We start from the raw sequence: 17,612 nt of genomic DNA, 5'->3' as shown, positions 1-17,612 counted from the left end.
AAATGTTCTTGGCATCTTTAATCATAACAGCCCCAACCTAGAAACAATTTAAATGTCCAACAACAACAGAATGGGTAGACAAATTGTGGTCTATCTGTCCAACAGGATACTACTCAATGATATAAAGGAAGGAACTACTGATACATGCTGAGCAAAAGAAGCCAGGCACAGAAGTACATCCTCTATGATTCGAGTTATATGAAATTCTAGAAAAGGTGAAACAAAACTCAGCAACAAAAAGCAAAACAGTGGTTGCCTGGGGCTGGGGATTGGGAGGTGGGGGTGGGAGAGATTGACTATAAAGGGGCATGAGGGAATTTCTGGGGTGGTGGAAGTGTTATATATCTTTGATGGTTGTGGTGGTTACATGGGTGTCTACATTTGTCAAAACTCACCGAACTGTATACTTCAGACGTAAATTTAAATTATGCCTCGATAAAGTTGATTTTTTAAAAAACACTTTCTCTTGCTCCCACTCACCCTACCAGCTGTTCTGCAAGGCTGAGTTGTCTGCAGTTCTGCCCCACAGACTCTCCCCTAGTCCACACCCGTTTTGTTCCATCATGCATGGAACTGCTCCATCAGGACTGCAGCGACCTCCAGGCTGCTAGATTTGACCATCAGTCCTCATTTCTCTTACCTGACCTGACCGGTCAGGACATCCCATCCAGCTCACCGTTTCTTCCTTGACACTCTTTTCCTTTGGTTTCCAGGACATGACAGTCTCTTGGTTTTCCTTCCATCTCGGATTACTCTTTCTCTGTATCCCTCACTGGTTCTCCTGATCTTCCAACCATCTACTATTGGGAGTGCCTTAGGCTGCTCTTCCTGCACGTACTCATATGATTTGATTTCATTGAATCTCAGGGCTTTAAATTCTATGCATATGCTGAAAATTCTCAAATTTGTATCTCAAGCCCAGACCTGCCTCTCAAATTCTAGCTTCGTAATTCCAACTGCCTACTTGACATTTCTATTTGGATGTTTAACAGACATCTCATACTAAACACATTTGAAACTGAACTCCTGAACTTTTCCCATAAGCCTGTACCTCTGTAGCCTTTTCTATCCCCATAGATGCCCTGACAGATTTTTATGCAAACCAAAATCCTAGGTGGCATCCTGGACTATTCTTTTTCTCACACTCCACTGGCTCTACCTTGAAAATATATCCATAAGGCATGTATTCTTTGTCATGTTCACTACTACTACCTTGGCCCAACTGCCATCGTCTTGGAATAAACTCCTAACTGGTCCTTCCACTTCCACTCTTGCCCTCCTACACTCTATTCTCAATATGGCAACCAGAGTGATCTTGTTCAAATTTAAGTCAGATCATGTCATTCAAAATTCTATAGTGATTCTTGCTCAGAATAAAAGCCAAAGTCCTTGCAATGGCCTGTCAGGCCTGATATGATCTAGCCCCTCACCACCTTACCTCTGTGATTTCATCTCCTAATACTCTTTCCCTTGCTCATTCTTCACCAGACACAATGGTGTCTGCTATTTCTCAAACATGCCAGGTGTATGCCTGCTCACCCGAGGGCCTTTGTTCTAGCTGTCCTGTGAAGATGCTCCATGGGCCAACTTCCTTTTCAGCTCTTGCATACAGACTTGCTCAAATCTCACCTTCTTGGAGGCCTACTCTCTTTAATACTACAACCTGACCCACCCCAGCACTTATTTCCTTATCTTGCTCTATTTTTCCTTTGTCCCCATAGCACTTGCTTTCTAATGGACTCCTCCACTGCTTTTGGTTGTACTCTATGCTCTCTGACAGATGCCAGCCTCTAGTGGCTGTGTTCTCAGAGCTGTGTCCTCAGAGCCACTGCCTACTTGCCAGGATCATCTCTCACAGGGAACCTTTCCAGGAGAGATGACAATTGCCTGTAACAGCACTGCCCAGCACAGTAGCCGCTAGCCCCATGTGGCTACTGAGTGCTTGAAAAGTGACCGGTCCAAAATGAGGTATGTTGAAAGAGTAAAGTTTCAAAGACTTAGCACTAAAAAGAATATATAATATCTCATTAATAGTTCTTAATATTGACTCCATGTTGCTATTTTGGACATACTGGGTTAAATAAAATATACTATTAAGTTCATCTGTTTCTTACTGCTTTTTTAAAATGTGGCTGCTAGATGATTTAAAATTACTCAGTTGGCTGGCATTGTACTTCTATGGGGCAACACTGATCTACGAGGCATAACTATTCATGTCTAGAAATCAAATCCCAGGAGCTTAAAATCCACATTTCCTAAATGTGAATTGATTTTTAAAAAAAAATTCAAGTAATATTGAGATATAGTCAAATTCCATTAAGACAAAAGCCCCTTCAGGATTTGACTAATTGGGTTAATGGGGACTTTTTCAGAAGCTTTGGCTTTGTTTTTATTCTTCTGTTATCTGGTGATGCTGTGCCTGAGGGACTGAGAACCCCCCAAAGGACACATGTGGTCTCCTCCCAAGGTTCCTCTGACACTGTACTTGCACCTACTCTAGGAACTGGACTCTCCTTCCAAGAGCCTGAACCTATAGTCTGGCAGGTCACTGAGGCTCACCAGGTGGAGGCAGGAACCAGGCGGGGCCTGCCATGCCTGGGGCAGTGTCTGCACCACGGCGGCCCAGCTCAGACTTTGCAGAAGGGCAGCTGGTAGGGCTGCAGGTACTTGGGGCAGACCTGTGCGGGAGGCACCCAGGCTGAGGGCCAAAGGGAAGGGATTCCCCTTCTCAGGATTAAGTGCAAGGGGCTCATCATCTCTAGAAACCAATTTGGGGATGGAAATCAGAGGCTGTGGGTGAGTTTCAGGAAAAAACAGCTCCCGTGGTCTGGGAAGACCATGGACTTCTTGGAGGCCAGGCCCCAAGAGAAGGGTGCCCCAAAGCTGGGGGTTGTGGGAATAGGGAAGACAGAATGAGGGACTCAGTAAACTAGGGACCTGGCACCAGGAAGATACAATGATGGAAGGAAGGGATAGATTAGGAAAACTTTCTCTGATCTCCCCAAATTCTGTAATCTTGCCATATTGTTTTTATATTATTGTGTGTGGGGGGGAGCTAGTCAGGGGGATGCAACATCTCTTGAAAACTTACCCCCAGTTCTAAGCTCTCTGCCTCTGGTCTTTCCTGGCAATGGTTATTCCTTCCTAACTCAGGCCTGAGGATCTGGACTAGGAATTATACTCTTAAATTTCTTATGAAAAGCAAAACAGAATTTCATCCTCTGTTTTCTCCCTCTTTCCTACCGTGCCAACTGTATGAAAAAGAGAAAAGAATATGCAAAGTGAAAAAGATTCAAGAGAGATTCCAAGGCTAGAAAGTGAATAAGAAATGAAAACAAAACAAAATGTTATTTTTAATTTGCTTTCAGAACTCAGAAATGCAGGTCAACCATTTCGGATAGGAAGGTGGACAGAACTGTGCCAAACACTCCAGGATGAACTGGGCAAGAGGCAATTTAGGATGAGAACCAGGGAAAATCTGTCCCTAGCCAACTTGCCACTGGGATACAGAGAGTCTCCTGAGCAGAGGGATTGCTCTCCATCTTGCCAGAAGCCTGGGAGAAGCAGGGCCACTGCTGGCCGTGGGTGGGGGTGAAAGGCCTGGCCTCTCAAGAGGGCTCTTCTTCCATTCCAAAGCTATTGTCTGCCTGTGAATGTGCTTTCATCAGCTGCAAACTGTATTTATGGCTTCTCGGAATTTTCCGAATGAAGTAACTTTCTTCCCCAGACCATTTTTCTTCACAACTGAAATCAGATCCCCACAGTCTATGGAGACAAAACAGCATGACATCACCCGCTGGGGAGTTGTCATTTCAGACACGGTCGCAGCTTTTTGTTCAAGATCAAAAGGATGTGATCTGCTTTGTGGAGGTTGCATCCTGCCCCAGCAGAGGGGATGGTCCTCTGGGCTCAGCTGGAGGAACTGGGAAGGCCACAGGTATGCCAGGTGGATCGCAGGACAGGACTAGACAGGAGGGGCCTGGCGGTGAGGTCTCTCTGCTTCTTCTCTATGGAGATGCAGCTCCATTAACACAGTCATGCTGGGGATACAGGCACGGGGATACTGATGTCTGTGTCCCTCCTTTCTTGGCTTCCAATGATCAGGTGGTAAGAGCCAAGTACAGAGAGCACCTGGAGGTTAGATAGTCTAGACTCAGCTTCTGTCTTGTCTTGCAAAGCTTCCAGGCCTCAGTTTCCTTCTCTGTAGAAGTGGGGAGGGTGAAAAAAATATCAGTTCTGCTACTCTACGGAGTAGAACTGGGACCAAACAAGGGGATGAATGTCTGGACCTGGCAAGGACAGGCCCTACTTCTCCAGTTCTTGCCCTAGATCTCTCAACATTGGATGGGAAGTGCTCTGTAGCTCCTCAAATGTCCTGGGCTTCCTGCAGGGAAGGTTTTGGGAGATTGGCAGAGACTGTGGTCAACCCCCTCTTGAGCTAATAATTAAGGTGTTATTTAAAGAAAGCTCAGAGAGGAAACCATCCAGTCATCCGGGAATCCAATCAGCCAGTGCCTGAGGGCCTGACCAATTATAAGAGAACAGAAGTTGTCCTTTTATTTTATTTTTTTTTAAATTTTATTTGTTATAAACATGTATTTTTATCCCCAGGGATACAGGTCTGTGAATCGCCAGGTTTACACACTTCACAGCACTCACCATAGCACAGACCCTCCCCAGTGTCCATAACCCCACCCCCTCTCCCCCCATTCAACCCTCAGTTTGTTTTGTGAGATTCAGAGTCACTTATGGTTTGTCTCCCTCCCAATCCCATCTTGTTTCATTTACTCCCTGATATGAGTAGAAGTTGTCCTTTTAAATGCTTCCTGAAGTGTAGCATTGCGGGCTGGCTCAGTTCTAGGTAGTGGTTGGCCTAAACGGAACTAATCGCATAAATACACTAATAACTGACAGTTACCAGACCCTGCGTGCAGCATTTTCCGTACTTTATCTCATTTGAGCCTCTGGTTAGTGTTACTATTTTCATCTAACAGATTGTGAAGCTGAAGCTAGGGGACAAAAGTAGGCAACCTGACCAAGACCACTCCACTATAGCGGTAAGCTTGGGATCCAAAGCCAGGTCTGACTTGAAGGCCCACGTGCTTACCCACTAAGCCATTCTGTCTCCCAATCACAAACACAGGATGCCTGTGGAAAGATGTGCCTTGTTTATTTTGTTTTTATATAAACCTGGCAAATAGTGAGGTAGAGAGAACAAGTTGTGTGTTCGCATTTCCTTTGGAATGCTGAAGGTGGGGCATCTTACCTCATCCCTTCATATCCATTCTTGCAACTCAGAAGCCCCAGAAGCAACAGTCTGTTACAATTTATCTTATCCAAATTAAATTATCAAGAAACATCATACACATATTCATATTTTAAAAGGCTGACGTGTGAAATAAGTTGACCACCTATAATTATTCCACAGCTGGAAATGCTATTTGAGCAGCTGTAAGCCAGGAAACTAAAGTTAGGCCCCAGTGTGATTAACAGGGCTCTATTAATGACAACAAAGAATCTCAATCAGCAGGAGAAAAGGGGCTTAGCCACTTAACTCTGGAATCAAAATGATCTCTTTCTACTAAGAATAAGACTGATGGTTAAATAGAAGGTGTATTCTGAGGAGGATCAGATGTTTAATCTATGCAAAGAGAATCGTAATTTTGCACATGGGAGCTCCAGCCCCTTCTATTTTTAGCATTCTTTGAGTCAGGACCAAAAGAACAAGAACTCCTTGCTTTTCAAGTCTTTCTCACTTCCAACTGCAGCTCAAGGCTAGGGCAGGGCAGGCCTTGGAAAGATGTCACATTTGTCAAAGGGGAAATAAGATAGGGCAGAACTTCTGGGCGGGGCCTGGGACTGCCACTTTCCAGAATGGGAATTCCAGTATGGCTTCAGGTTTAATTGAAGATCTAGTGCATTCCCAGTTCATGTGACCAACACATAATTTTTGAAGATCATAAGAAGTATAGTGGGTTTCTAAACTCAGCCACTGAAACATTTTTATAATTAGGCAAGATGACATCACCACATCTCTGGGGATCTGACATGGCCAACATAATCACGATACAAAAATCATGAGAGAAAAAATATCATGTTTCTCAAATAGAAAGAAGAGCTCAACTAGAAAGAAAATATAAGCTTCCGTAATTCTCATTTACTGTTATGTTCAAAAGTAGCTCCATTAGAAGAACCCCTTTTGAAAGAATATAGTCAACGTGGCTACCCACATCTAGATCTTTTTTCATGGAACTCAATGGAAATCCTCCTCCTCAGTCTTACATGGAGTGCATTTGGCATTTTACAACTCAACAGTTGGTTTAAAAGGAACACTTCCCTTCTCAATGTAAATTTGAGATTGGACAGTCCAGCAGTCCATAGTCTGTACATTTTCCTTTTCCCTGTGCCTGGGAAGATCTCTGGGCTATTTGTAGATAAGAAGTTTCTTCATCGAGAAGGGGCAGCCAGAGCTAATGAGATGATGCCTAAGAGGTTCTATGAGGTTCTATGAGCTCTTACAAGGCTGCAGGTATAAAAAAAATCATGAACAGGAATTTTAATTAATAAAGGAGTTATTAAACCATCCTCAGTGAGTCAGAAATTGTGTGATAAAGTGTAGATCACTTGCACATAAAAAGCGAGAGTTCAGTCAATAAACCACATTACTTATTCTGCCAAGAGAAAAGGAGAACTTAAATATTGAGTCCCTATACTGGGTACCAAGTACTTTCAGACATGGTGACTCACTTAATGGGAGAAGCACCGTGCTCTAACGGCTATGCACAAAATCGCCAGAATTAGACAGATTCTTGGTTTGGTCTACTCCATGACCTCAGGAAACATACTAAATTTTTAAAGCCTTGTTTTCTTTATGGGAATAATAACACTATCAACACTTAAAGGGCTAGGTACACATACCTGCAGGCACACAGCTCTCAAGTAAGTATTTTTCTTCACTGTTAAGTCTGTGAGGTAGGTATTAACTGTTTTACAGATGAAGACAGAGGCTTAGAAAGCTTATGTTATTTGATCAAGGTCAGTCCACACTAAGAATAGCTGAGATCTCTCACCTCCCAAGACTGCATGCTTTTCAATATAAGCCCAGCCTCCACTGTCTGATTCCGAACTGGAACACAGAGTAAAATAACAGATGAATGTGAACAGTTCAATAGGGTAAAATATAGAACTGACATCTGATTAAATATGTCTCTACCCCTTAAGTCAGGGGTTCTACTAAAATACAGGAGAATCCAAGACTAAACGTTTACTACAGAGTACAAATTTGGGGATCCTTACATTTTATTTCCTCCTGAACTTGAGTCACAGGCTAAAAGAACAGGCCGTACTGATGGAATTGTACTAACGAGGACCATCCAAAGCAAGCTAGCGCTTTTTGCCGGCTTTCTGTGCCAGTGACCTAGAAACTATTCCAAAACCTATTTTTGTTTCTTAGGGGCTGAAATTTCAGTGAAAAAACCCAGCCAACTCTGACCCAGAGTCTTCAAATTTAGAAATCAATCCCCAAAGAAAGGGAATATTAATTTTTATTGTGACAGAGAATAACCTTCTCCTAGCCCAATTATAGGAAGAAATAACTAACCCTGCAATGCCACCATTCTAAAGTCGAAATTACTTGCCATTTACACCAGGAAGCTGCAAGAGAAGTAGGCTGACAAATATTCTTTAGCCTCCAGAAAGGTTTTCTGGCTTATGGACACATACAAAAATACACAAGTATTCTGTAGAGCTAATGCTGCACACCATACAATTTTAAAAGCACATAAAGAATACTGTAAAAAAGAGAAAGATAAACACCTGGAATTTGCTGAACTAGGTTTGATCATAATATATGCACACATTAAGTTGTGATGCCTCCTACAAATAAAAAATTAATCCATCTAATATTTTTTCTTCCTAAGAGTAGTTTAACATACTGTACATCTCAAGTTGGAATTACCCTAAGTCAGAGCTTAATATTACATTGATCCTTAGACTAATTTGGACATGAAAAAATAACCCAGATTAAAAAGAAAACCTTTAGGAAGAAAAAGGGGGCAAGAAGAATCTACTGAGCACCCCTAAAAAGCAGATACAATGAAAGTTTTCTTCTGACTGTGGGTTATTCTCTTATCTTCACTCATTTCTCACTACTTTTTAAAAAACTCCTACCAGAGATATGGGAAAGGACACATGGGAACATGTACTGAAGAGCTCACTTGACACCCGTAAAACATGTCTGAATCATGAGAGAACTAAGTGTTGAATGGCCGTGTGAAGCATCATCGAGGAGGGCATTTTAGAACTCGGGGCTCACATTCACAGTCCTTCTGCCATCAACCTCCTACCTTGAATTAAAAGTATACAACAGACAATGGGATTGAAGAAATAGTTAGTTGTTCTAATAAGAAAAAGTACTGTGGCTGACCAGTGAAAAATAGGCAACACTGTGCCTCTGATGGAAACTCTGGGGCCTTCTGCTTGGCTTCCCCACAGCATTTCCATGGTGTAAGGTGCTTTACAGATAATGTGCATTATCTGATGTCAATTTTTCTTTTTTTTTGCGGGGGGGAAGTGAAAGATTTCTCAAAGTGTTTATCAAGAGAAGATGATAGGTTTATGGTGATTCCCCCATAAACAAATAGAATGGGGTTACAGAAAAATACATTCTTGGCTTATGACATGATCAACTTACTGATTAGATCAGTATTTTGGTTAACTATTGAAGTACACAAAACACCATGGCAAGAAAGTTTATATTTATGTAACCAACACTAGATACTTGTATTTTTAAATAACATTTCTGATAGCCTGTGCGGAGCCTGGAGATGTGGATAAGGGCAAGTGTGGTAACAGTAATACACTAGATCTGGATTCACACAACCGTTCTACCCCTTTCTTACGTGTGCAACCGACCAGTCATTCCATTCCTCTCGGTCTTTTTCCCTTCCCTAGATGACTCCTAATGTCCCTTCATCTTTAAAATTTTGTGATTATAGTAACTTGTTATAATGTTCATTTTTTTAGGCTCCACTCACATGATTCATCCGAATGCTAGAAGAGAACCAAGACATTCGATTTCCATAGCTTAGAATAATACCTGCTTATTCAGCAGAACTTAAATCCTTTTGTGGAACAGAGAGACGTATGAATAAGGTAAACTGACAACTGCAGCTACACCAGAAACCATAATTGTATTTTGAATAGGAGGTAACAAACTGTTGTTTCCCATTGCAAAAGTCAGTGCATTTTCTGCTGTTAGTTTCCAGAAACTGACAGTTTTGCTGTAGTCCTATCAATTCATACTAATAAAAATAACGATCTTAATTAACTATCGTCTGCTATCATGATCTAAAAACAAATTAAAGGGGCCTAAGTAATACAGAATTGCATAAATAAAAAGTGAATATTTAGAACAGGAAAATAAAATTAAAGATGAGCATACAAAATAAGCCAAGAATGAGGTTCTAATAAATCACCATTAACAGTCTACATTAAAACTAGTATCTTTTTTTTTTTTTTTAAGATTTACTTATTTATTTGACAGAGATCACAAGTAGTCAGAGAGGCAGGCAGAGAGAGAGGAAGGGAAGCAGGCTCCCCGCTGAGCAGAGAGCCCTGGGATCATGACCTGAGCTGAAGGCAGAGGCTTTAACCCACTGAACTACCCAGGCACCCCTACTTCTAGTGGAACCCAAATTTGGCATTAAGTTTTCCAGCATCCTGTGTGAATGAGGAAGTCTACCTGATCAATTACGTAATTCATAGAGAAAAAAAGATGAAAGCAAAAGCTCAGTGGAAATGCAGTTGCTTACTGTTGAAGAAGCAAAAGCTCCTCTTTGGGGGTCTTCACAAAGAATTGTCCCAATAGCATCCTCAGTAACTTTCCTTAAATAGATGCAAGTGGGTGGGTACACAGGGCTAGTCTCAAGACAATTCTTACTTCAAAATGATAGCATCACAGCCACACAGTGGGAGGCATCACAGCATGATGGTTAGGAGAAACTCCAGTCCTACACGGTCCAAGTTCAAATCCCAGCTCTGCTGGGTGACCTTGGATAGGTTATTCTGACCTGCCACAGGTCCTTAGTTTCTTTAACTGTGAGGTGGAGAGAACAACAGCAATTTGCAAAGATTAAGCTAGTTAATAAGCATTGTATTGTGTTACCACTTTTAATGAAGAGCTTAGTAAAAGTAATTAGGGTGGGCACTGCCACAATATAATTGAGTACACTGATCTAACTTGACCCTATAGATTTTAGGACAGTGCTGTCCAAAAGAACTTCTGCAAAAAATCTGTGCTATTCAATAGACTAGCCTCTTCTAGCTATTGAACACTAGAAATGTGACTAGTTTTGCTTTCAAATGTAAAATGGAGTTGGGTTTTAGGCTCAGATAACTGTACTAATGAAGAATTTCTTTCTTTCTTTCTTTCTTTATTTTTTTTAAAGATTTTATTTATTTATTTGTCAGAGAGAGAGAGCGAGCGAGCACAGGCAGACAGAATGGCAGGCAGAGGCAGAGGGAGAAGCAGGCTCCCTGACGAGCAAGGAGCCTGATGTGGGACTCGATCCCAGGATGCTGGGATCATGACCTGAGCCGAAGGCAGCTGCTTAACCAACTGAGCCACCCAGGCCTCCCAAGAATTGAATTTCTAATTTAATTTAAATAACCACAAGTAACAAGTGGTCACCACACTGGACAGCACGGATATAGAAATTTCAGAAAGTTTAAACAGTACTGATCTATAAACATCTTCCAAGGAATATTCTCTAAATACCATTGCAAGTTTTTGATGAGTATTTGGCAATAAGTTCTCCAGATCGTATTCCTTGACATCTAACTGGAGTGTGGCCACCTCCACTGCCAGGTAAACACAGTTCCTACTCCTTGGGCTATGGACCTGTCCATTTTTGATGTGCAAAGTCCAAGGTGACTGAACAGAATGCCCACCTATCTATGCTGTGAGGGAAGCCAAAGAGGTATCCACAGCAAGGCCAAGATCATCCCTAAAAAACTGCTTTGAAGCTACTTGAAAGCACAAAGGAATGGGCTTTGATCCCAGGATCCTACTTCGATTAGCAGAGTTAGAAGTGTTTGGACTTGAACAATTTTATTTTTATTTCTTTTAAAGATTTTATTTATTTATTCAAGAGACAGAGAGCGAGATAGTATAAGCAGGGGAAGGGGCAGAGAGAGAGGGAGAAGCAGTCTCCCTGCTCAGGACCCCAGGACCCCAGGATCATGACCTGAGCCGAAGGCAGATGTTTAACCGACTAAGCCACCCCAGGTACCCTGGACCTGAACAATTTTAAAGGGTAGTTTAACCAGGTGCTGGTCTCTTTTTTCCCCCACAGTGTTCTATTAACTTCGAAAAATGCTATTTCCTGGTGTACCCTCTAAGATAAACTATTTGGAAAAGGTACATCAAGATGACTAAATGAGAGAAGGTATAGTATGGATATGAGTCCCAGATAAAAGTAACAACTGCTAAAATCAATAAAATGATTTCATATAAGTCACGCAATATAAAGGCAAAATAAAGGTCAAGTAATTGATAATAAAACGTGTATTTCAATATATAAATGCTTAGGCACGGCCACACAAGAAGCAATAAAGTCATCAATACTATACATAAACCTGTGATGGTGACTCAATTATCACCAGTAGCACTGGTAACAAGATTTTTTGAGACAGGTACAGTTCTTGGCCAAGTTTTAACAAAATAAAGTAGAATCTTCCCTCACTGATTTCATTGTTGTATTCTTGGAAAATTCAATGTACATTAAAACTAGTTATGTACTGTATGATAACTAACATAACACAATTAATAAAATGTATTAGGTAAAAAAAATTTTAGGATGTTAAAATTCAGTACATGTCTTACACATCTAACACATGGTTGATAATATTATATAATTTTTTCAAATACGACTTAGGTTAAAATTTAAATACTGTAATGTAATACTAAGCACAAAGAAAAGGACTCAAACATGTTTACTGTAAGCAATGTCAACTTTATATGTCATAAAGAGAATATGCAAAAATCAGTTGTTTTAGAGAGGCTAAAAAAAAACTAAAAATGGAGTTGGATTTAAGGCTCAGACAACTAAACTTTTTTTTTTTTTCTGAATATTCAACAGAACATTCAAGAATCATGACCTATGGAACAATTCTTTATTGTGTTAAACCTTCCCATGTGCTATGGGACATAAAACACAGCTGGCCTCTGCCCACTAGTTGCCAGCAACACCTCCAATCATTTCTAAAACCATTGCTCCAAGCCAATCATATGGGTTCTATCACTGCCACCCTCACCAATAACTGGCTCATAAATCCAGCCTTCACTGTCCAGTGCCTGGCTGTGGTTGGTTTGAGAAGAGGAAACATGATGTAATGTCAGCCAATGAAACACAGAGTAAGTTTGCTGGGCGCCTGGCAGGAAGTTTCCTAGGAGAAAACCACAGGAAAGACAGTCTCTTTCTTTTTCTCTTCATGATTACAAATGGATATGAGGCCTGAAAATTCTAAGCTCATCTCAGAACCAGCTGGAGGATGAAGTGAACAAGCAGGAGGGCTGAGCCAGAAGCACAGGAGAACTGAGGTAAATTTGGATTATCACCCTTGGGGTCTACTCTACCTCTACACTTCCAGTTGTATTAATCAGTAACTTCCTATGGTTTAAACCACTTTTAATTTGGATTTTGGTTTCCTGCAGCTAAAAGTACTTTGATACATACATGAACAACTTCACAAGACAAAGAATAAGACCTGGTTGGGGAAAAAAAAAAAAAAAAGCCATACCAAAACAACATTAACAGGTAAGTATTGTTCCTGGACTTCTAGAGCAAGAATACACCAATTATATATGTGTGTATATATATATATTTTTTTACCTATGGTAAATGAGCCTGCATGCTCTTAGTAAAGGAGCCATAGCGTTTATGACTGTGCAATTCTTCTATCAAGTGACAGGCATACTGTGAAAGAATGAACAACACCGTTCACACATGCAGCCTGTTAGAACATGTGAAAGGTAAAAAGCTATTTAATCTGAAAAGAAAAAATACAGCTACAGGTGAAAAAGCAATGCTGTCAGTATGTGTGTACAAAGAGTCCTACACAACATAGAGGCACTGTGGACAAATAGGGTAGTAATAGGGATTAAGCCCCTGCTCTCATGAAGCTTCTAATAAGAGACAAATGAAAAAACAATGTTTATAAAACAATGTTCTGATAAGAGGCAGAGAAGTAGGCTGTCAAGGTTAACTAGGGAAGGTCTTCTGAACATGCCAGAGTTAGGCCTTTAATTTTAAAGGTTGGTAATACTAAGAAGATATGGTAAATGGCACATTAGAGGAGGAGGAAAGTTTTTAGGAATGTGGGTGGAAAATTTAGTAATGTATTACTGTGATGGCAACAGGCAAGGTTCTAGATGACTCCACTGTTAGGTGTATGACAGTGGGGCAGAAGGAAAAAAGAAACTTATAATTGGGGATACAGCCTCAGCTTGGAATCTCTGTTCCACTATGTTCTATCTGTCTGACTTTGGATAAGTCACAACCCTCCCTGTGTCAGTTTTCTCACTTTGCAAAATGGGAAAATGTAGCTTGGGTCGGGGGACTGACCGGCAGCACAAGATGTGGCATGTTAAGTAAAAATAAGAAAGGTGCTTGATCATGGTAGCTACTGTCGCTCTTGAGCCCACATCCTTGTGGATTTCACTCAAATTAGTTTCAGAGCACTTACAAGGCAAACATATGTGAAATTCAATATACCTGTTATATCAGGTTTGAAAAAAAAACATTTTTTTAAACAGGCAATTGTAACCCATTACAAAGAGTCCTAAATTAAAAGAAAACAATGACACACTAAGAAAATGGATTGTGATTAAGAGACTATAAATGCGTTTATTGGTAGTATTACTGAATGCTGAATGCAGAGATTAAAATACAAAGAAATCAGCACTTAAAATCTTTTTAAAATGCAGTATCTTTACATATATGTTAACCAATCCTGCTTATCTATTTAGATTTACAAACATAAAGCAAATTCCAAAGCTTTCATTCTGAATATACTCTGATTCTGAGTTCTAGTGTTCTCCACTCTAAAGTCGGCTTTTATTTTACTGTATTTTATTTATTTTGTTTCTACCCTAAAAACAAGACTTTGTGAGCTGATCCTGAAGCAGTCAGTAAAATCAGGAATTTTTGAACAGCTCTTTAAGAGAGGATAAAGCCACATGAAAGCAAACACCTCAATCCTACATATATAAATACAAGAGAAAATATCAAGAAGCAACGAGAATCACAGAAATGCCAATCCTACTCTAAACTATAATTTCTACCTCTAACAACAATTCAATTAGCAGTAGCTTAGATTCCTTTGTTCTAAAAAATAAAACCATTAGTTCTTTCACTACAATCTTCTGACTACACTCAGTGAATAATTGTCAACTTCATATACTTTTTAAAAACTGAAGAATATGATTTATATACAACAGAGTCATTAACAAAAGAGGCCTTCAAACATACTGCTGAAAGCTGTAAGATCGTTTGAGGACCAGATTTTAATTTACATAATATTGCCGTCCATAAGGAGTTAATGGCACCCAGTACAGTAGTGCTCAACACGGTTACCTCAGAAATGCTCCATCCGTTCTTACATCAGAGAATTACTGACACGGATGAGACTGTTAAGACAATTCTAACAGGGCCTCTAAACAGGATTGCACATACAGTTGTGACAGCACAGCTAGCCTGTAAAGCTGAATTTTGCACAATAATTGCACTACAGAATTACAGTGACAGATGTTCAAATTATCTTTCCCTGCTAACTACTGAGTAGAAAAAGTGTTTCCTGACTATATTTTTGATGAACAGGAAATCTTTGATAAAAACACTAGGGGGAAACGTGAAAGTGAACTAAATGAACTTAAGTTTTTTCACAGATATTAACAACAAGCAAAGCAGTTTACAAAAAAGAGAACCAAAATTATCCTATAAACAAATAAATATAAGATCAAATCAATCATTTTTGAAGAAAACACAGCTAATTTTCTAGAGTTCTGTTCGGTTTGTAACTAGACTTAAAAATATGAAAATAAACCAAACAGATTCCCACAATACTGATTTGCTATACAGGATGTGAAAAAAAAAGCACTTCAAGTTTTAAGCTTAATGTTTCATTCTTTCCCCTATTCCCAGGAAAGAAGAAGAAAAAGAAGAAAAGGGGCTCCTGCAAAAATAAACAAAACCCAAATCAATCAACTAACAAAAAAGTAATCACATAAGAAAATCTTTCTCCTTTTGAACACTTCACTTTAGTTGGTCCATGTTAGGGTAAGTTTTCCATAGCAAGGACTCCTTTGTCTCTTCCTTTATCTTTCATTCTTCAGTCACCTCCACGTTTTTATGAAACAAGGCTATGTGAAGGCATTCTAACAAGTTGGGCTGAGTCAGAGGTAGCTTTAGGATGAAGTATACTTGACTACGGTATGTGGTTAGTTCAAATGACCACGGTGTTCGAAAAGGATTACAATACATAAAAATGCACAAAGAAAAAATGTACAGCCCTCACTGCCTTGCGCAAAGAGAAAACGTTTGAGAAACTCAGGACAAACAGCGGAAGCCAGGAAAGAGACACGGGCCCCACCCCCATGGGCTCCTTTAATGCACCAGTTCAGGCTGGTTCTCCACAAAGGGGAGCACCCCGCTCACATAGTATGCAATGCCAAGAGACAGCAAAGCAATGACAAAGATCAAGAGCAACACCCTCCAGAAGCCCAGGTCCTCGACAAATTCCTGCCATGTGGTTCGGAAGCTGGACAGGACTCCTTCCCCTTGCTGCAGGTTGGGATTGAGGAGAGAATGGCTTTCCATGGCACTGTGAAAAGGAGCAAAGACAAAGGAAAGGGGCATGAACAACACATTCCACCCGTTTCAGAAAGATACAACAGCAACCGTGTTGCTTAGAAAAGCCAAGACAACACCTGCAAGAAGAAAACTGACATATACGTGCTCTCATACATTCATGTACTGATGTATGTATCTGCATGTATCAGGACAATCTACACTCAACTGCCAATTAAGCCGCAATGATTATGTTTCTTGGTTTGGTAGAGTTAGAGTCAAAAATCCTTTTCTAATGAAAAGGTCCCAAGCAGAAGTCTTGACTGTAGGTCAAATGAGTTGTTTTAAACTCTTAGTATCTAAGTTACTTTAACTTTAGAAGAATTCAAAACAAAGATTCATATTTTAAGAATTCATATTAATGAAAATAAGCAAAGATGGGTAAATCTAAAAATGATTTTTAGATTCACTTTTATACAGTGCGTGAATCTTAAAGTCAAAAGGGAATTTTCATTAACTTTTAGTTTAATTATCTGAACAATGAAGGAATTACTTCTTTTAACTGTAATCCTCTAAAAATGGACACTTAGCTCAGTCTGTTGAACATCTAAACAAGCCTAGTCATTAGGAATTCTTCTTAATAGCTTCCACCCACTGGTTGTAGTTCTCTCTTGTACAATAATACAAAATAAGTTTATTTTGTTTCTGCATAAAGGCTGAATCTAGTAGCACAATAGGTAATAAGGTAGCACAAAAGCCATAAGAATAATTCTGGTTTTCAGAACTCTATCAATGAGAAATATGACCCCTGAAAGTAGAAAACAGGTATCTGACTTTGATATGTGGATGGCCACACTGTGAAGAATTTAAAGCTCAGAGCGATTAGCACCCACAATTATGTCACAAAATGCAGGTCCAATAACAGGGTATCATTTAGATTAAAGCCACAATCACCATAATCCTATGTATCAATTCTCTGTTGCTTATAAAAGGTCATTTACCACCCTTCCTAAAACCTTTCTCTTCATATTCTTCCAACCGTCTGGGCACAGAACAATGGAAACAAAATAAAACAGTATCTTACAAACTGGCATTTTTATTTAACCTATAATTTTACTTTACTTCTTGATACTTAACCAGACATTCTTCAGCATTTACTAGTATTAGAGGTCTTCTCTAATCATAGGAAGCTGACTTCCTAATTGGCCACTCTGCTTGATATCCAAGCTTTTCTTTCTTCTATATTAAAAGATGTTTATTCTCTAAATAAGAAAAGACATTTTCAGTGGGAGTCTACATGAATACAAAAATTTAAGAAAACTGAAGCAAGTTCAAAAATAAGATTGGAACTTTGAGAAGGTTTAAACACATGATACCATGATTAGATAAAGAAGTTCAAGAGAGGTTAATTCAGACTTGTATGAAATATAGTGAATGTCCAAGCTGATGTGATCTCATGTTGAAAGATATTAGATATAAAACGAGAATTCCGCTGAGCAATCTCTAGGAGCTCAACAAGCTCTGCCAATCAGAATTTTCCATAGTGACCTTATCCAGTGAAATGTTTTCTACTGAATGCTCATGGTGCAGTAGTTTTTTTGTACGTGTGTCATCTACGGTGTCTTTGCCATCCTATACTCACAAATTTAAAAATAACTATTAAATTTAGGATATATGGGGGAGTGGGAAAATATTTTTCATCATCTTGATTTATAGACCCTTAAGTTATGCTATGTCTCAGAGAATCCTAAGAATGATGGAAAA

At 39.7% G+C, this 17,612-nt stretch overlaps 1 protein-coding gene and 1 long non-coding RNA gene across 2 annotated transcripts in view; one reads left to right on the top strand and one right to left on the bottom strand.

Moving 5' to 3' along the window:
* The first annotated feature begins 12,179 nt into the window (after positions 1 to 12,179).
* LOC116868347 lies at positions 12,180 to 12,823 on the top strand. The gene is made up of 2 exons (XR_004382798.1): positions 12,180 to 12,601; positions 12,716 to 12,823. It is a non-coding gene; the product is annotated as an uncharacterized LOC116868347 (long non-coding RNA).
* Positions 12,824 to 13,877: 1,054 nt separating this feature from the next.
* The window catches only part of ANKRD46 (ankyrin repeat domain 46), a 33,383-nt gene continuing 29,648 nt past the window's right edge, over positions 13,878 to 17,612 (bottom strand). Inside the window, exon 5 of the mRNA XM_032858581.1 lies at positions 13,878 to 15,882. Coding sequence (XP_032714472.1) covers positions 15,666 to 15,882 — 217 coding nt within the window. The 3' untranslated portion in view covers positions 13,878 to 15,665. The remainder of the gene's footprint in view (positions 15,883 to 17,612) is intronic.

Source organism: Lontra canadensis, unplaced genomic scaffold (assembly GCF_010015895.1).
Source record: "Lontra canadensis isolate GAN:19392208 unplaced genomic scaffold, GSC_riverotter_1.0 scaffold15, whole genome shotgun sequence".
NCBI classification, from domain to species: Eukaryota; Metazoa; Chordata; class Mammalia; order Carnivora; family Mustelidae; genus Lontra; species Lontra canadensis.
The sequence above is the reverse complement of the archived record's forward strand: the minus strand, read 5'-3'. Positions and strand labels throughout refer to the sequence as shown.